The following is a 20,194-nucleotide window of genomic DNA, read 5'->3' on the forward strand; positions in this document are numbered from 1 at the left end:
ATTTTTCTTTCAGGATTGGGAACATTTGCACTACTGCTTTTATAGGTGTTGGGATTATTATTGGGTCTAAGAATAGCCATTTGCTGATTTGGCTAATGACTGGGCATGGAGTGTCACCAGCTGGTAAAATATATCTGTTGTGCAGGCTGAGAAGTAACTCAGTTTTAAAAAATGTTGAGCCTGTGAGAGAACACGCACATATTTGTAATCCTGTGGGGGCAGGGAAGCCATTTTGGATTGGGATTTCGAGCGGAGAAATGGTGGGCAGGTGTAGTGTTGAAAATTTCCGCTGTCCTGCGTAATCTTCATTCCACATTTCCTCTTCCCAAAGTGACTTTAAAAAACACAGCAACTGCTACCCTGTGGGTTATTACATGATGTGTGGTTAAGCCCTCTATGGTATGATAGCAGAGATTTAGACAAGTAAATTGAGACTAGATTCTAATATGATTATTGTAAAGGGAATTGCTATTCAGAGCATTCATTCTGTTTTCCTTTTACTTCGCAGGTCCCCAGAGCATACTAAGTGTACTATTATGTTCACTCAAGCCTTTTTAATGAAGACACAAAACACCCCACTCCTCAAAGTGTAATGACTGTCTCTAAAGAATTTATTTCTGTAGTGCAAGGGGACCAGCAGAAAAATTAAATAACTTCACAAGGTTCAGTTTTGCATGTTCAATACCTCTCAGGGATTACTGTTCTTGGCTTTATTTTAAATGGTTTTTGATCAGAAGAAAGGTGCTGAAAATGGGGGATCAGCAGATGTACAAAGCGAACCATGTCATTAACAACAGTGAAAGTTTATATTACCAGCAGCAGCACCTAAATTCTCTTGCGCCTTTAAACCACAGCTATGGAGTGTCAGCCATGGATGCATCTCAGGATTCTCCCCTCTCTCCCTCATTTCCCCATGATACAAGAGAAAACATAGCTTTGAATATTGGCTCCAAAACACTTGGGTTGATGGATTCTCCAAGGCAAACAAGTTGGGCCCATTTGAGTTCTGGTAACCACATCCCAGTAAGGACCAATCAGAACGTGATGTGGAGCTCAGCAGCGCAAGGGGAGGTCACTGATGGATATGACCATCTGTGTCCCCCGGCCAGTGAGGTCAGGTCACAGAAAATCACCAGTGGAGTTTTGCATAAATTAGATTCCTTCACCCAAGTCTTTGCCAACCAGAACTTGAGAATCCAAGTCAACAATGTGTCCCAGATTGTACAGGCTCAGCCGTCAGGGATGGAGAACGCCAGCGACAGTGCGCTGCGGCAATTGTTGTCTCAGAAGCCTGCTGCTGAGCAACAGCCTGTGCATAGATATCAACAGATGCCACAGCAAGTTCACCCGGGTTTTGCAAGTGCGCAGCAAAAGCAGCAAATGCACCTCATGCAGCACCAACAACCACTGTATTACGACGACCAGCAACACTTAGGTCACATGGCAATGCACCCTGTGGTGCACCAAGGACAGGCCCACTTGCCACAGCTGCACTCTCAGCAGCTGCTACCGCAGCAGTTGCAGCAGGATCAATACTATCTGCAGCAACAGCCCCACCAAGGGCAGCACAGGCTTCTAATACATGAAATGCAGCAGCAGCAGCAACAACAGCGACAGTGCCCAGTGCCCACGGCTCAGTATTATCCAATACAGTCTATGATGCAACAGTTACAGCATCAACAGCAGCAGCAAATGCAACTTCCTCCCTATCATAGAGATCCCGAACCAAAGACTCTGCACGAGGCTCACCAGTACTCTCAGGACCGGGGTTCTTCCGTGCAGCTTATACAGCTGGGAACAGTACCTCAGTACTTCTATCCAGATCAGCAACAGTCATTCAGGCACTTGTACCCACAAAGTTTATTGCAGCAGCAGCAGCAGTCTGCAGAAGACACCCGCCAGCAGAATCATTATCAGAGTGAAAACAAATCTCATGCCGTGATGGACTCACATCTTGGGCTCCCCGGGGCAGAGAGGACAGAGAGTCCGGCAGAGCAGGACATGAATCCTATTGGTGTCCCCCAGCAATCTCTCATACCTCCAGTGAACATCCACATGAATAGCGAAAGAGCCCAGCCGTTGTCTCCCAATGCAGCGTGGACTCAGGTATGCAAATAATTGGTGCGCTGAACTGTTTTCTAGCTGACAGCTTGTTCGCATCTGTAGGAGAATGAGATGGTAAGATGGTATTATTTGTCTGCAACTGGAGAATTATAAGAGTTTACATTTTTGGGGGGGAGGGACCGCCATGTTTAAAAATTCCTTGCAAGTCAAGAGCTATCTTGGTGCGTAAATGTGGGCTATAGTGCCTATCTTTCTACTGTGCTAGCTTTCTGTTTTCATGGAGGGTTTTTTGTGCATGTGTAAAGTAATGTACATCCCTCGCCATCTGAAGCGGTACAGTCCGTTCTGCCACTTCAGGACTCTTATCATGCCATGACCATCTCACTCTCTTGCATCAGTGAATAAGGCATAAGTTCTGGAATAGATGAAGTAAAAACTGGCCAGCTGCCTGCCTCCTTCTTATGAAGTATGGCCCTTTCTTGCCAATGATTGAAGCTGATGCTTCCTCATAAATGTTAATCAGTTGACTACCCAGCAGTTGGTAGGGTGTACTTCTGCTACCCTCCAAATGTATAAAATAGGTAACATTAGTTGCCTGTAGTTATGACCTATTGTGTGTGTGGAAGGCAGGCCGGTACGTTGCAGACACTCCGTGGGGCGGTTGCAATGTAGCTCTAAAGTACTGCGTGTGGGGAGACAGGGATACATCGCCACAATGCTTCTTTCTCAGCACATTGACCTGAAGCACAACCATTTAGTTTTTCTCCCACATGCTCCATGCAGTGGTAAACCAGTGTTCAGGAAGAGAGGAAAGGTTTGCTGTGTCCTGGACAGAAGTCCGCTTACTTTGCCTGCTAGAATTCAGTGGCAGAGCGTGGGAGCTGATGAGTTGCCTATCTGCATTGTCCCATCCTTGTGTTCTGGGGTTTTTGGTATGATGTACGGCTGTGAGAGAGAGAGTAATTGGAACTATTATGTATATGTTTGTAGACAGATAATTCTGCAACAGGCTGACATACCAATGTTTCTCCTTTCTCTCTGTAACAGCAGGTCCAGCAATCCGAGAGCACACTTGAATCAGTATCACCTGAACAAAGGTATATTTACAGTGAACTACAGATGTGTTCTAATCCATTCTTTTAAAGAAATAGTCCAGCAAGGACTGGACTATAGTCCAGTCTCTGCAGTTCGACATAAGGATCTGCCTATGAACAGGCCAAATAGCTGAAACTTCTAGAACTTTGGTGCTCCATCCTCACCTGCTGCCCCGATACATTTAGTGGCCATTGCCTCAGTTGAACAGTGAAGGAAACATTTTGTCTGCTCAGTCCCTTTTTTGCAGGCCCAAAGTGAAGCTCTTTGGGGTTAGAACATTTCAGTCTTTTGTCTTCAGTATTTTGCCATCACACTTCTATCTCTTGGCTGTTTCTCTTTGTCTAATCTTTTCACTGACTCGGGGGTTTATTGCCACGGTATTATAACAGATGAGTGTATTTATTTTATTGATATGGTTATTCAGTTTATTTCCCTGTTCCTTGCTAAGACAATTTAAAAACAATGCAAACAAACCCAATAACAGTATGGCACTGCATAAGCAATTCACAGACTGGATTAGCAAAATTAAAGAAAAGTGCAGCAAAAACAAGATAAATCGTACAGGATAGAGGTGAGGGGAAAAGACGGTAAACAATGTATGCAGCACTCGTACACAAAGTCTGAAAATCCAGAAGGGAGAATATTGCAGATCACCAATGTGTTGGTGCTATTATAGGAACAAGATCAATTTAGAATACCACCATCCAAGAAGAAAAATTACATGGGGAAGATTTCTTAAACATCCCTCTCTCTGTTTGTCTTGCTGTTGGTTCTGTGCGGCCACATAAAGACATCTGCCATTTGTAGGGGAAACACTTGTGGATCCATAAATTACAGGACCACAGCCAGAATGACTAAGTTAATCCCCACATCCTGGAGCCAATTTAAATTTTACCAGTGAACCTCAGGGAAAAACACTCAATTATTGCTGTCACTTCTTGCAGATTAGAGTTTAGGTACTGATTATAGCATGTGTTACTTGGGGGTGGGATTATTTATCCTTTGTTTTTACTCATCTGATATCCTTGGGGTAAAGTATCAGATCTCTCTTGCCTCCCAAGTTGACAGTGAAGATAGACACTGGACATCATTGGGTGGAAATTAGACTCCTTGGTAGTGCTAGTGGACTAAGGACTGATCAAAGAAACAATGACTAGGTGTCATTTCTAGAACCCGGTTTCCCCTTGTCTTGGTTCCAGCAGGAAATGAGGGATCTTGTCTTCTCAAGTAACATCCGGTAGGTTTCCAGGGTCTAAACTAGGGTTGCTAGGCACTATTCTTAATTTTCTCTTTCTAGTTAGCCAAGGCTGTTGTGTTCATCAGACTTGCTACAACTCTGGATGTGTCAACTACTTTTCCTGGCTGGCCCATCCACTTACTTATTAAACCTTTCAGCCAGCCACAGCATGGAGTTTCATGACACAGACAGTCCCATTATAGATATGGGTTATAGATTTTAGGAAGAATCACTGCTGGGTGCTTCTCAGTTTGATAGCTGCAAGATCTTTTCTATGGCAAGACAGAATTGCTGCTGTCAACAGAAGAGGTTATGCCACATCTTCACAGTGAACCAGTATTATCTGGATAGCAATATACTGATGACTTCTACCACCTTTATTTTTCCACTGGGACATGTTTGATCCAGATCCTTTCAGCAGAAGTCCTTCATACAAACCCTTGACCATGTTGCCAGTGGTCTTGATGCTTGTTCAGTAGTGAACAGATGGTGTGCACTTCCCAGGAAATCCAGATTCAGAAAGAACATATAACACAAAAGCTTTACATAAATGTATAAAAAATTGATCAAGTGCACTCTCTTAGGAAGCCCTCCTGTTCGGGCAGTGGTATATTGTTCTATTGTTCATGATATTGTCGTGCTGGCCACTCATTTTAAAGACAGAGCAATAGCTTGGGAAACGTTCTAAGCAGAGCAGGGCCATTGCACATGAATGGTTCTTAAGTGTGCAATCCTGGGCACCGTTACACCACCTACCCCATTGACTTCAGTAGATTTAGAAGTGTGAAGCTGCTTAAGACTGCACTGTAAATCGCTTAATAGCCCTATCATTCTTTGCAAAACCTGTGATAAATCTTCTTTGCTAGTATTTTGCTAGTGGGGAGTAGGAAGGGCCTATGCCTTTGAGAAAAAATAAACATGTAAAGGCCTGGGAAGAAAAAGTCCCAGAAAAATACAAGGTGGAAAGGTGGGGTGGGGTGTGGGTGGGAATGGAATCTTTGGAAATGAGTGAATTGCTTCGTAAAACAAGGTTTTAACAACTAAACAACTAAAAATGCATAGTAGAAAGATTTCTGTGTAAGACAATGTAGATATTTAGATCATGCTAATTCCCAGAAATATTGCATATGTACTTTCAAGGATACATTCATAGATGAAATATGACTATCTTATCCACAGTTAATGTGAAGTTGCAGCTTTTTGAATGTTGATGTCTGGGCTTGTTTAAAAGCACAGAGTAGCCCTGTATTCAGGTACTTTGTGGCTGACACATGGCTTATAACTGAGTTCTTGGTTCAAAACAGAATCACCTGAAAAATTATTTCACTACAGCATATTGCTGGATAAGTGGACTTTGGACCCACAACTTCAGATTGTTATACTAGTTTGGTATAGTGGTTAAAAGTAGTTAAAGTTTCTAATCTGGCGAGCAGAGTTTGAGTTCCCACTCCTCCACATACAGCCAGCTGGGTGACCTTGGGCTAGTTATTCTCATAGAGCAGACCTGCCAGAGCTCTCTCAGCCCCACCTACCTCACAGGTTGTCTGTTGTGGGGAGAGGAAAGGGAAGACTATTATAAGTAGCTCTGAGACTCCTTTGGATAGTGAAAAGCAGGGTATAAAAAACAAGTTGTCTTCTACACATCAGATTACACTTGATTTTAAAGCGACGTGTTCAACAGTAGGGATGGCAAATTCCAGTTCTCTTCAAACTGAATCAGAAGCTGTGAAACAAATAAGTTGGTTTGGGCTGGTCTGTTTTGGGGAAACAAATGGGACTGCACAGTAGACAGGTGCACCTGCCCTGCTGTAAGGCTAAAATGAAAACCATTTCAGTGAATGATTTCGTTAAAATGGTTGCCATCGCTTTAAACCTCATAACTTGACTGATCTACCTATCAGCTGTGAAGTTTAAAGGGCTGACAGGCATTTAAAATATCTCTGTTTTGCATTCCACCTTACAAACGGAGAGAAATGAAATAGAGGGTTTTAAAGGAAAGTGGGAGGAAGCAAAATCAATCTCTGAAATACTTGCATTTGTTTTACCTTTATGGAGAGGGGTGCACTTGTCAGCTGTGAGGCTGAATGGCTGCCGGCCATTTGAAATCCTCTATTTCATGTCTCTGTGTTTAAAAGAGTGGGTAGCGAAACAGAGGTTTTAAATGGCTGCCAGCCCACACAGCTGACAAGTAGATTTGTCAGGCTGTGAAGTTTAAAGGGCTAGCAGCCAGTTTAGTGATCCACTTTGCTGTTTCCTACTTGGAAGCAGGAAGAAATTAAATCAATCACTGAAATGGCTTGCAGCTGTTTTAGCCTGATTGTGGGTTGTACCTGCATTTCCATTGTAAGTCTGAAATGGCTGCCAGCCATCATTCCCCCCCCCCCCCCCGGTTTTACTTCCCTTCTTTTGGAGGGGGAAGGGAAATGGAAAGTTAAATGGCCCAAAACTCAACAGGCCAAAAGTCTGTGAAATGTTCAGGGGAGGCTCATTCTCCGAGCCGGGGGGGAGGAACTGGCCAAATTCACAACAAATATAGGGTTGTGAACCAGTTTGTGCCCATCCCTATTCAACACATACAGGGGAAAATAGATGACGGAATTAATTTGCTGCATTCAAATGCATTAGAATTAGAGAGAGAATGAGAGAAAAGTGGGAACAAGTGTAGTGTAAAAATGTAAATCTTACAAAATGCCAATTATTAAGAGCAAACTTGTACAAAATGTTTTATAGATGGTATGTAATTCCTAACAGAATTAATAGGATGTCGAGTCAATATGATGGGAAATGTTGGAGATATTACAACACTATTGGTTATTTTTATCATACGTGGTGGTCCTGTGATAAAGTTTTTAAAAATTGGATAGAAATTCATAGCATGTTGGAAAAAAATTTAAAATTAAGTCTCTCCTGTATTCTAAATTTATGTTATTAAGCTTTCCCCCTGAAAATTTACCGATCAGTGCCAGATAATTTTTTTTACCATGCCATGGTTTCAGCAAGATCAGTAATTGCCAGAAATTGGAAGCAACAAGACCAACCAGGAATGGTCACATGGTTGGATAAAATTGAAGAGTTTATCAAGATGGCCAGACTGACTAATTTGGTGAATAGAAGGCCACCAAAAGAATTTTATGCACACTGGGACTTTTATTTGAATTATGTGAACAAGTAGATCTGACACACATATATATAATTTATTTGTGATGGAGACTGTAATAATTTATACTTTTATAACTAACCTTTTTTCTTTTTCTGTACTTTCTTAAAAAAATAAAAAATGGTAACAAAATTAGCCACTGAGAGAGACTGTAATTCGTTGCTGTGTTCTGTTATTTATAGCAGCATTACAATGTTACTTTGAGCATTTTTATTAAAATAATATCTTCTTCATTTGCTGTCTCTTACAGTACCACTGGTCATAGTCAGGAAACATGTACAGAGAGATCTGAAACAAAGAATAAACTAATGTGCACCATATGCTTGAAGGAGTTTAAGAGTTTACCTGCCCTAAATGGCCACATGAGGTCTCATGGAGGGGTACGGGCATCTCCCATCTTCAAACAGGTTGGAACTTTTTTGATACTTGGCTGTCAACATTTCCTGCTGAAGTATGCTGCTTGCTTTGCTTTGCTATTTAAAACAGTGTGCCATAATTCCTGAGCTGACCTTGCGGTTGTCAAAGTAATGTCTTTTTCTAGCTTTGTTTCAAGTGTGCTAATTCTCCCTTCAGTGGAGAGATGATATCTTGACCTAAGAGTTTTACTTAAGTTTTTTCGCTGGCCTTCAGGTGAAAGAGGTTCCTTGCTCTGAACATGCTTGTGTGGACCCTTATTATCTGGTCTTTAAAAAGAAAACAACTCTGCTCTAAATCCGATAGTATTGTTTGCTCTGCCGTGGGAAGACGTCTTGTTTATCTGGAGGCATTTTTGCCCAGGATGGAAGTACCTTTTTACATGATGTTCACCACAGCAGAAGAGATGTTTAGTCTCTTGCAGCAAAAACCACAGAGACTGACATATTTAATGTTTTCACTGAAAAAAGTGAGCTCCAGTTTACCAAAGTATCTGCCACAGTAATTGTGTTACTCTTTAAAGAACCAGAAGACTCTTTGTTGTTTGTGCCACCTTTAATATTCTATACACCAGGGGCCATCTGTGGTTGAGGCTGAAAGCCTTTAATTGTCTGCGCAGGAGGAAGGAGACAACCCGTCAGAGCAGCTGCCGCCACAGCCGCCTTCCGAGGTGGATAGCCTTGTGCCCATCGTCATGCCTGTGTCTGTCCCTGTAAAGCTCCTGTCGCCCGATCCCAACTGGCAGGCCACTGACAGCAGTGCCACAGTCAAAGATAAGCCTGTCTCAGATGATGAGATGCCTGTTCTTGTGAGGATGACTTACTCGCCACTGCGTTCCCCTAGAGCGGCCAGCCCGTGCGCAGCTTCTGTGAGTGTTCTCTTGCCACTAACTATGCCAAGGGCACCTGATAAATCCCTTTGCACTTTTAACGTGCGTCTTATTTTCTTTGGAAATGCCGAATCGTCCAGGTCATACTTACCGGTCATGTAAAGGCATTGTATTTTTTTTAAATGCCTGGTTATTTCTAAGCAGACTATAAACAGAAACAAAGGGATTTATTGCCTGCCAATGTCACCTGTTTATTTGTGCTTGTTTGTTTTACTGTTGCTTCTTAAAATCAGTTCATTTTCTCCTTGAGAAATTAGAGAGAAATACACTTCCGCCTCCCCACTATTTTCTGCCTTAAGTAAATAAGCTATATCCACTAATTTCATAAGGAATAATACAGTGTAATAGATACTGTGAAAGATGTACCTAGCCCCTGCAGCCTCCTTCCTTGTTTTCCCTATGTGTAAACCGTGGCCATATTTTAATGATGGAGTCGTAAGTCTTGGCAAGTGTCACAGCCCCAGCATTATTTCTGCAACCTCCCATTTCTTTGTACCCCGTGTGAATCTCCTTTCTACCTCATGGGCTATCCAGACTGTCAGTGTGGAGAAGAACATGAGCCAAGCAGGCAAATGCAGTCTCATTTTTCATGAGAAATCCATGGGGGAGTAACAGGAAAGTATGTAGGCAAGTAATAAACATCACAATGATGGCCAGTGTTCCTGTTCGGATAAAGGATGGGTCCTAAGCCAGTTTTCTGCTTGCATTCCTCTTCATCAGTTGTGGAGGCAGCATTCTGCTGGGAGCAGATTCCTCCAGAGTTGGGCACCTCTGCTCATGCAAGACCAGTACATTTCAATAAGCTCAGCAGTGCCTAATACAGTCCACAGCAGAGGACTGCTTCCACAGCTAGATTAAATGACTAATCTTCCACAGCTAGTTTAAATGATTAAATGACTAATAACAGAAAAAGGCCTTAGGGTCCAAGTGTATGTCAGCAGATACCAATGATTGGTGGACACTGTTTGACTGGTCCATTTAAAGCATGCCAATCCAGCTTCGTACTGCCAGATAAGTCCCCTTTTCAGGCTATAATGCCTGGATCTATGTCAAAAGTACCCTTCAGGTGTCATCACAATGAAGGTGAGCAAAGCCATCTGGCAGTGTTGCACTCCGTTTCACCAAGGGTTAGTTTGCTCATATACATTCTTCACTTAATGGTTCCCACCTATCAGGTGATGAGATTGTTCCTTGTGGTGTTATGGTCTACCCCATTGTGATCATTTTACCCAATTTGGAATGTTTCATTTGTCAAGTATTTGAATATTAGTGTTTGTTAAGATACAAGTGCTCTTCTTGGAAACAGCACTGGCTGCTTTTCCTGAAAGGGTACCAAAATTTAATGCTGTTCTTGTTGCTAGGGAGTGGCAGTTTAAACCTCCACCAAACTCTGAATTTTACAACAAGGTGATCCTTGGTAAATTCACTGTTACCCAAACATCTACCTCATTTGGTTGCTGTGAAAATAACTGTGCCCCTGTAAAAAAAACGAGGGAGGGAGGAAGGGAGGGAGGGGGGGATTGGTTGGGAAGGAACTACAGAAAAGATACCCCAAATTATTTACTTTCTGAAAACAAGGCTATACCTGTTTTTCAGAAGCTTGTTAGTTGGTATGGGGTATGCTGGTGTAACAAGTATGTAATCTAAGACATTATGACTAAAATTGCTTTAATGCTGAAATCTTCCATTCAGGATCCCAGTAGGAAAAACCACCAAAACATGAACAACTCTGACGAGACCTTCAGATCTTCACAAGACAAGAGGAAATACCGCCATAGACCCGAGCCACTTTTCATCCCACCTCCTTCCTTCAACTTCAGCATCATGCATTCAGGCGCTACCCTGTACCAAAGCCAGCTCCGCTCTCCTCGCATCCTAGGTGACCACCTTGATAGGACTCATAAGCTCCCGCCTTACACCCCCCCTCCAATGCTCAGCCCAATACGTCAAGGATCTGGTCTCTTCAGCAGTGTTATCACCTCCTCTCACGGGGTATCCCACCCCCAACTACCACTCACTCCTCTGACACCCACTCCCCGGGTGCTTCTCTGCCGATCCAGTAAGTATTCTGTGTCCTCTTATAAGCATGGTAGATCTTATAGACATTATTTTTGTCATTGCGATCTGTTGCTTGGTCAGTTAGAATGGCTTAGGGAATGTTTAGATCTTTGGTCGCTGCTTCTCACTGTGTTTCTGTATTAAGTTCCGTCAGAAGGCAGAAGTTTCTTCTCAGCTTTAAAGCCTTTCATGACACAGGGCCCACACTCTGGAAAGACTGTTGTACTTCATACACATGTGTTGTGCCTTTACTCTTTCCAGCACTGTGTTCTGTTTGTACCCAAAAGGCCTGGCTCAAGTCTTTCAATGGGTACCCTGTGTGTCTGTAACAGCCTCCTGAATGAGGCCAGACAGGGGGTGGGACTCCTACTCTCCTGGCTTTCTGGTGAGGTGGCCAGCGTTTGAGGCTGCTGGGGCAAAAGGGAGGTACCTTCCTTTGGGTGTAGAGCAGGGGAGACTTCAGGAGTAAGAGGGAGGTAGTTATGAATTTCCTGCATTGTGCAAGGGTTTAGACTAGATGACTCTCAAGGTCCTTTCCTGCTCTGTGTTTCTATATGGCATTTTATGTTTTTTTATTGTTCATGCCTTGTTTTTTTTATGTGTGCTCATCACATGTTGTTGCCTTCCTTGTTTATTATATATTTATTTATTAGGCTCATTACTCACCAGTCCCAGACAGGCTCGTGGCGGTTTACAACTTGTCCGTATAAAAACCCAATAGACCCCCATTAAAACCCTGTTGGTGCATGGAGAAGCAACTGGTTGGATTTATACAACTCTGCCTTGTACTGATTCAGACCTCTGTCCATCAGCTGCATCTAATGCTGTTATTTACTCTGGCTGCACCTCTCTAGTCTGTCATGCTGCCTAATTTAAAGCAGTAGAGTAGTCTCTGCAGTTATCCAAATACATTGATCTGTCCTGTCAGCATATTATAATGCCCATGCCTTGCTACATGTGTGTGTGTGTTTAAAGTGCCATCAATCGTAGCCGACATACGGCAACCCCAGCAAGGGTTTTCAAGGTAGATGAGAAGCAGAGGTCATTTGCCATCACCTTCCTTTGTAGTCTTCCTAGGAAGTCTCCCATCCAAATCTTGACTAGGGCAGGTATTGCTTCAATTCCAAAATATGATGAGATCAGGCTGTATGATGCCATTATTTCTCCCCTTACTCCATACGTAACTAGTATACTTGTGAAGAGGAAAATATCAGGAAATCCTGGGTATTATGTGTATAGGCAATCTTCCGGTATTAAAAAACAAACAAACAGCAAAAGGACATCCTTGTATGCCTTAAAATTCTAGCCCTCTCTGGCTTCTTAAGCTGTGGTCTTTCCCAGACTTATTGTCTGAGATCATTTTAAATTGAGATGCCAGAAACTGGCCACGTGCAAAGCATGGATTTCACCAGTTATGGTCCCTTCCCACATTTTTTTTTCTGTAAGGGGATACAAGAAAGAAGTGGAAAGTGAACAAGGATGTGTTACTGAAGGGAACATCTACTTAAATGTTACTTTTTTTCTTTCAGATAGTGTTGATGGAAGCAATGTCCCCGTGACCCCAGGGCCTGGAGAACAAACCATTGATGTAGAACCGTAAGGATTACCATCTTGTTTAATATACACATTACTCAGGATGCAGTGAAGTCCAGCTGATACTTCTTTATTTACTCTTAGAATGTGATTTTATAGGCATTAACAGTGGCTAGAGTCCAGACATTCCTCTGCATGTGTATCTGTCCAACACTCCTGAGTGTGCGTCAGAACTTCCTTGAGTGTATTTTCCAGCTTCATTTGTTTGTGCTGCTTTGGAGGCTGCTCCTGATGGTTTTTGGGTTTCAGGAAGAGGTGTCATGGTAACTTGGCACTTTAATTGTGCATCTGAAGTGCCATAGCTTGTGTGGAAAGTGTGGCCTTGGATGAAATAATTCTGTGACAAACTGTGACAAGAACCTTTTGCATTCTAAAAGCAATGAAGCATTTCCTTAGCTTTAGTGAACACTTTAAGAGTCTCACCTCTGTTTTGTTGCACAGTGTAATCAAAAGTTCACAGTTTTCTTTGGTGCTCCTTAAATCTTGTGGATGCTCAGATAATTATTACAATTACCCTCTCTATGGGGGTGTTTCCAGGGGATAGGGTTCTGAAGGAGCCAGTGGTTCATCCCTTATTGAAAAAACCATCTCTGGACCTGCAGGACCTTGCCAGCTACTGGCCCTGTTTCGCATCTTGAGCTTATGGACAAGGTAATTGAACAGGCAGCCATGGACCATAGCTTCTTACCTGGCCTCAGAGTGTAGTCTGCTCACTCTGATGGATGACTTCTGCAGACAGCTGGACCCAGGTGGGTCAGCACTGCTAGTGCTGCTTGACCACACAACGGTGTTTGATTTAGTAGAATGAACTCCCAGAGGAAACTAGCACCCTGTCAGAGCCCGCTGAGTTCTGCAGGGCCTGCAGGATGGAGCTCTTCCACCAGGCATTTGGTTGAGGACATAGCAGCAGATAATATCTTCCTAAACTATTATTGTTTAATATTATTATACATTATTATTTAGTATTATTGAATAATAATAGTAAGATTTCTAGGCTGGCCCTCTGAGACCAGCTCAGGGCAGTATACATACACAGTTATAAATACAGCAATTAAAAAGGTAAAAGAGCCTCCTATTTTTTTTCTGTTATTCTGAAACAAGAAGAAACTGGTCACACAAACATACAGCTCTTCAAGTTACCTGATGACAAAGTTTTTGCCATTAAAAGAGACTCTGAAGTGATAGGCTGCTGAAAATCTATAGATTCAAATTATGAACTGCTCTTTTAATCATTAATCACTGAAATTACTTAATCGTTATGAACTTTTATAGTATTTGATGCTGGTCATGTGTTCAGCACCCTGAGATGGCAGTTGCTGAGAGAGGTGATATAAAACCAGATAAATAAATAAAGTCCTGTTTTTCAAGTGTTCACTCCCTTTTTTTATGCACCTTCATGGCATAGTGTTAAAGTAAACTAAGAATTCATTACTGAAGTGGGTGTCCTGAGGACACTTTCCTAGGATTAAGCCTTATTGTATGACATGAGCCTTACATCTGAATAAAACTTCTTAGGATTGCACCCTTATTTTGCCATGACTATTAAAGCAGATGCAGCAACCCTAATAGTCTGAAGGATCTTCTAAGAGCGCAGAAGCTAAACTGTGTCAGTACTTGAATGGGAGACTCCATTCAAAGGAAGACTTTGCAGAGGAAGACAATGGCAAACTACCTCTGTTCATGTCTTTCTTTGAAAACCCCATGAGGTGAGATCACCATGCATTGGTTGTAACAGCGCACTTTACCTTTATTAAAGCAGGTACTCCTAGTTTTGTAGAGGGCAATTCCTTTCTTGTGTTTCATGTTGTGCAGCAGAGTTGAATATATACAGTTCTGTAGCTGGACAGCTGGAAGTACTCTCTTTTGTCTTAACTGGTTATTTTGAGATGGATTGGGTTATTGTTTTGTTTTGCTTTTTGTCACTGAGTTTTGTTGCTTTTTATGGCAAGTACACACGATGATAACTAGATAGATGTTATACACAAAAATAACTGTTTGACATTCTGAGTGTTGTGGGTTTCCTTAGCTGTGTGGCCTTGAGCTGGTGGTTTTAGTCCCAGGAGCTTTGTTTGGTATTTTCAGAGGTAGAACATGGCAAGAGGGGAATCTCTCCATGCCACTTTCCCATCCTTCTCTGAAGATTCCAGCCGCAATTACTGGCAAAATGCCAGGGACTAAAGAACTATCAGACCATGGCCACACAGCCTGGAAAACACACTGTGAAAACCTCTGACAATTTATTGTTTGACAGTCATTTAAAACCTTAATGGTATCACCCCTCCCCCCCCCCCCCCAAAAAAAGAGGAGGCGTGAGATTAAACTGTCATCACTGCGTAACCAGAATGGTCATACAGTGGCATGCCCTACTACCTGAGAATGAAATATTCTTTTCCTTCTGACTCCTTCCCCTTTGACTCTGCCTTCATCTTCCGGGCCATGGCCTGCTGCCCACCATCTTTCAGGATCCTTTCTACTTCAAGATCCATGCCTACTTAGAATGAGACTGACTTGCATCTGTTTTATATACACAAAATGCCAATTAATAGATTCCTTGGGCAGTAGAGAAGTTGGATACTTAAAACAACTTGTTTCCTCGCCTTTCCATCCAAGAAATTCCAATTATTTATTTGAAATGTTTGTGCCTTTCCTTTCTGCAAATCTCAAGGCAGCTAATAAGCAGTCCTGAAATGGATTTCTTAATGAAATTAAGGAACCAACACATGCCAGCAGATAATAATTGTTAGTATATCAGCACAGCAACTCTGGAAGCCACAGACTAGATAAGGCAAAAACTCCCCCCCCCAAAAAAAAAAACCTCCTAAAGACTAGTAGGAGATATATTCATTTTTAATTTGCAAAATTGGTATCCTACTTTTCTGTTCTCATAAGGGCCACTAACACAGCTAACAAATTAAAACATATACAATAAAATCACATCTTAGATACCATTAAAACCAACAAAACCATTCTACAGTTATTAAAACCTGAGCTAAAGTGCACACAGAAGCATAAAAGCAACAATTAAATCATTGGGCGGGAAGGAAGAACGATGCCAAAGAAAGAGAGATCAGCCCGTGGAAAATCACTGCTTTACAAACCTTCCTGAAAACTAACAGTGAAGGCACCTTTTCAGCCTCTTAGGACAGATCATTTCACATGGTTGAGGTGGCAAGGGGAGACTTGGGAATAATCTGCAGAAGTGTGTATCACCCATCAGGGACAGGAAAGCAAGTCACAATTGATGCAATGAGCAGAATTGGTGTGTGGGTCCATACCAGGAACCAGACAATCCAAATCTGAGCTCTCTACCACTTCCTGTTACAGGTGTTAAGTGGTTCTAAAACACCTAAGAAATATGGAGGAGCTCTGTCTGATAACTGTCCAGCAGCAAGAAACAATTTCAGGGTCAAGGTTTATTTGCCTCAGTACTAGGGGTAGGGCTCACCTCTTGAAACAACTGAAGTACAATATTGAGTGTAGTTTTGCGTCTAACAGTGCTATCCTAAGCAGAGTTGCATTCTTCTGGGCATGCTGAGTCCATCAGTTTAGAAAGACATAACTCTGCTTAGGCATGCACATGGCATTTGCATGCACCACAAAGTTCCCAAGTTCCTAATGGTAACTCATCAAGCTATTGATATTTTTACATACCTAAGGGTGTAAGGACACATCTGAAAATCAGCGTCCTGTGCTGTCAGTTGAGCATTTTAATGTTCAACCAAGAGAACAGAAAGTGCTCTGGGAAAGTTAGACATCTCTTACCTGGAACACCCCTGCACTCACAGTGGGGAGGAAGAACACCATGTGGGCTAAGTTGTTTCCTTCACCACATAAAGTAAGATTCAAGTGAGTTTACTAAAAACAAAACAACTTATTTCAAAGTACCAGGACACACTCCATTTTGAGAAGCTTCTTGCTTTCTATTCTTCTCTCTACCTTCTGTCCCCCATTCTCCTGTCATATTACTCCATCTGCTTTGGGCTTGCGTGCATCCTTTCCAGCTGTATCTTTCTTTGTTCTCAGTTGTATCAACATTGGATCAAGATTCCAGGCTGATATCCCAGAACTTAAAGACATAACCTCAGTAGGGAAGGAGGATCACAAGGCAACTTTAGTATGGAAACCATGGCCAGAACTGGAAAATGATGCTTTCCAACAAAGAGGTATTGTGTTTTGTCTTTGGAAAGGAGTTCTTAATCTCTAAATGATAAATGCCTGAGTTATTTGTATCTAAATGCATCACAATAAATGATGCATTTCATCCAGGATATTGTTCTTCGGGCACAAGATCCAGGGCCCTAGAAAAATTAAACTGGCTTCAGTTAAAGTTGAACTGTGCTTTCTCTGCCTGGCGGAACTGATAGAGCTGATCCACCAGGCCTATGGTTGAGTCCCACAGAATAACAACAACTGGCCTCCCTATGCAGACAGCAGCATTCGTTCAGCCACATAGATAACATCGCAGCCCTTTATTCCCCCTCTCTCCCACTAGAGAGAAGGTGGGGAGCTCCTGGATTTTTAATGTAAATTAGCTTTAAATAATTTGAATATTTTAACTCTTTTATTGCATGGCATGTTGCAAGCTGCCCTGAGCCCTTGGGGAAGGGCAGCATAAAAATCTCAAAATAAATAAATTAAAAGTATGAAAGTTACTGCTTCATTATATAAATTCTCTCTCTCTGTAGTATCACATCCCATAATAACCGTTGTCTTTATGATTATTGCTGCCACTCATGCTTCATAATATGTGCCTGCCTTTTCCCCTTTTGTTTATTTTATGTCATTCAAAATAATACTGGCTGGATGCACCAAAGTACTTACTTGCTTGTCCTTTCCCTTGTCTGTAGTATGCTGCCCCTCTGCTCTCAGAATGAGATGGAGGTTGTCATAATCATTTGCTTTTATTTACAAAATTTCTTTCAGGTTTATATACTCACCACCATGGTGAGTGAAATGATCTAACTCTATTCTTTTGGATCTCTTTCATGTAGTGAACGAACTCTTAAACATGTGTTGTTCAAGTGTGTTACCTGGTGGAGGAACCAACATGGAATATGGTTTACATTCTCTTTTTGAGGCTAAAGGGGATATGATGGTAAGATAAGTTTACTTTCTAACTCCTCATCACATTTTAAAAAGGCACAATGAAGACAGTTTTGACAAGGATGCCTCAAATAATTTTTTGAACACCAGACTGTGAGATTTTAGACACTCTTCAGCAAATTATTTCGTCTTTTGTGATATCTTTATGGTATTTCTAGTAGGTTTTTGTTTTAAGTTCATGATTCTAGAATCATGCTCTGTCTCCATTCAGTAAAACTACAGTTTACAACAGTGCTTAGTTAGGTGCTATGACCATGAGAGTTAATGTTGTAGGACACACATAACCACGTTACATTGGCTGAGGATCGCTGTGTTTAGGATACTCAGATAGCTACCCCACACTTAGGTGGTCATAAAGATTTTAAAAATTCTTTCTGTTCTACTCCTTCTGAAGTTCTTAGAGAAATAACAGCACCTTAGTCACAATTACTAGTACCATCTAGGTTGGAAATGTGTTCTTTCTGAGGTTGTCTTTGAAAAAACAACTGGAAGCTATCAGTGGGCCTGCTCAGGTTGTGACTGACCCACCATGAAGAGCATATCCTAACAGTATTGTCTAAAGTTTATTGACTGAATTGGGTCCGAAAATGAGGTATTGGTGGTAGCCCTAAATGTCATGAGGCCATGTTTGTTACCAGAAGGACCAACACCACCTATATATGAACCTATGCATGATCTCAGATCTTCTCAAAGTTCTGCTTTGCTTGCCTGATGTGTTGCAGGTAAGCTTGATGGGCATGCAAAATGAGGGTTTTTCAACTGTGGTGTCTACATTGTGGAATTCCCTTCCCCAAAGCAAACTCACCTGGTTTCCCTTGCTTTCTGACTTTGAAGTCTTTTTACGATGATTGTGTTTTGCGAGGCATTAGGTGGAGGGAGTCACGTCCCTGATTTTATTTTATTTTTTTGATGATGCTGTTAGTATTTTTTTTCTGTTGTTTGAAGCTGTTATTTGGCCTTGATTTTCATTTTTTTCTTTCAAAAACTGTGTTTTTAAAGATACAGTGTAAACATGTTTGTGCTGTATTAGCCTCCTTGTATAATATGCAAGTTGTACAAAGGGAGCATATAAGTGGTCTAAATTGAGTAACACAAAACACAGCTCTTAAAAACACAAATATCCAATAAATGTTGCCCTGCACCTGCTTAAGTGTGGCTGTTGAAAGCCAGCCAAAGATAAAAGCTTTACGTCTCTTCTGGAAAGAGGCTTGGATGTGCGCCATGTCGTTACAGCTTTGTTTGAATTATGCTTGTTTACGGGCAGATCTCCATGTGATACGTAGTTCTGTGACCCTCTTTCTCCCTCTGCATTTATTTCTTTTATAGATTGTAGCTGCTAGAACTCTACTTTCAAGAGGTAGTCTGGATTGGGGGGCATTTAAGACTCACCTACCCCACTTTCCCACCAAATAGGGCCATTGCTGAGCTATAGTGTTCCACATCTTGGGGTGGGAGGGAGTTCTTCCCTGGGGCAGTGATTTCAGCAGGAAAACATGAGTTTAAAACGTTGAATGTTCCCTCTTCCCCCTGACATGGCTCACTTCCTCTTGAAGTTCTAGCCCCCACAGCTGCAGTCTATAGAAGGAAATGTATCTGGGGAAAGGATCGTGGAACTATACTTATTTTATTTATTTTTATTTTTTAATTTTAATTTTATTTCTATAACGCCCTTCCATATGGCTCAGGGGGGTGAGTGCCATCCTAAGCAGAATCCATGGAAGTTGATTCTGCTTAGGAAGGCCCTGTTTGTGCATTTTCCTAAATGTTAGGATTTTTAAATGTAATTCTTATGCCAGGAAAAAAGAATGTGGCAAACTCCTACAGGAGTTATCTTTCTAGCTTCTGAACAAGAAGTCAGTGACCCTAGTCCTACTATAATTGTGGGCAACTTGTTACACAGGGCTAGTGACGCCCATAAATGGGGCCCATCATATGTCAAAATACATGTCCAGTCATTTCTTTTGTCTATATCAACTGTGTACATTGAACATGGCTTATGTGTTCAAATATCCATTGTTGGGCTAGACCTGGTTTCCTAGAAAATTCTTTCTTATAAGCATGTTTAAAAATTATTTTGAGGCTTCTCATGACTGGTCACCTCGGAGCATTGTACAATTCACACAAAAACCAAGATATATAAATTATCATTAGAAGCAATACTAAAACTTTAAAATTATATAATTTTAAAAACCTGCCAGCTCATAGGGGGGCCTGGATCTGATGTTCTATCAGTTTTTTCCTCTGGCCTCAACTGTAAGCTTTGCAGAAGAGCTATGTCTTGCAGGCTCTGCAAAACTACTAGCGCACTCAAAAATATAATTTGGAGTATCCTGGCTTTTCTTATTATTTTCATTATCTTTTCTCGGATACTCATTGTGCAGTGAATTAGGGTTAATTGTTAGGAGAGCCCGCCTAAGTAGGTATGTGCAGAAATAAACCCCATTTTATCCAATGAGGCTTTCTCCCAGGATAGAATTTTCTGGACTCTGTTCTTCAGCCTGTAACAAGCAGTTCCATTATACCAGAATAAGACCGATTATGCAGTCAGCTGGGTGCGCCGGGCCACAGCCGTGTACACATGGGG

The 20,194-nt window shown here is 41.8% G+C and overlaps 1 protein-coding gene across 4 annotated transcripts in view; it reads left to right on the forward strand.

The window, feature by feature from the left end:
* Nucleotides 1-20,194, forward strand: part of TRERF1 (transcriptional regulating factor 1) — a 95,766-nt gene that overhangs the window by 62,660 nt on the left and 12,912 nt on the right. For 2 of the 4 annotated variants that reach the window (XM_077338066.1, XM_077338076.1), the window contains exons 2-9: nucleotides 509-2,106; nucleotides 3,112-3,161; nucleotides 7,804-7,960; nucleotides 8,587-8,835; nucleotides 10,549-10,915; nucleotides 12,444-12,510; nucleotides 16,531-16,670; nucleotides 17,499-17,602. In XM_077338066.1, coding sequence (XP_077194181.1) covers nucleotides 751-2,106; nucleotides 3,112-3,161; nucleotides 7,804-7,960; nucleotides 8,587-8,835; nucleotides 10,549-10,915; nucleotides 12,444-12,510; nucleotides 16,531-16,670; nucleotides 17,499-17,602 — 2,490 coding nt within the window. In that variant the 5' untranslated portion in view covers nucleotides 509-750. The remainder of the gene's footprint in view (nucleotides 1-508; nucleotides 2,107-3,111; nucleotides 3,162-7,803; nucleotides 7,961-8,586; nucleotides 8,836-10,548; nucleotides 10,916-12,443; nucleotides 12,511-16,530; nucleotides 16,671-17,498; nucleotides 17,603-20,194) is intronic. The other 2 variants (XM_077338085.1, XM_077338093.1) reach the window with 2 other exon arrangements.

Source organism: Paroedura picta, chromosome 1, assembly GCF_049243985.1.
Source record: "Paroedura picta isolate Pp20150507F chromosome 1, Ppicta_v3.0, whole genome shotgun sequence".
Classification (NCBI taxonomy): Eukaryota; Metazoa; Chordata; class Lepidosauria; order Squamata; family Gekkonidae; genus Paroedura; species Paroedura picta.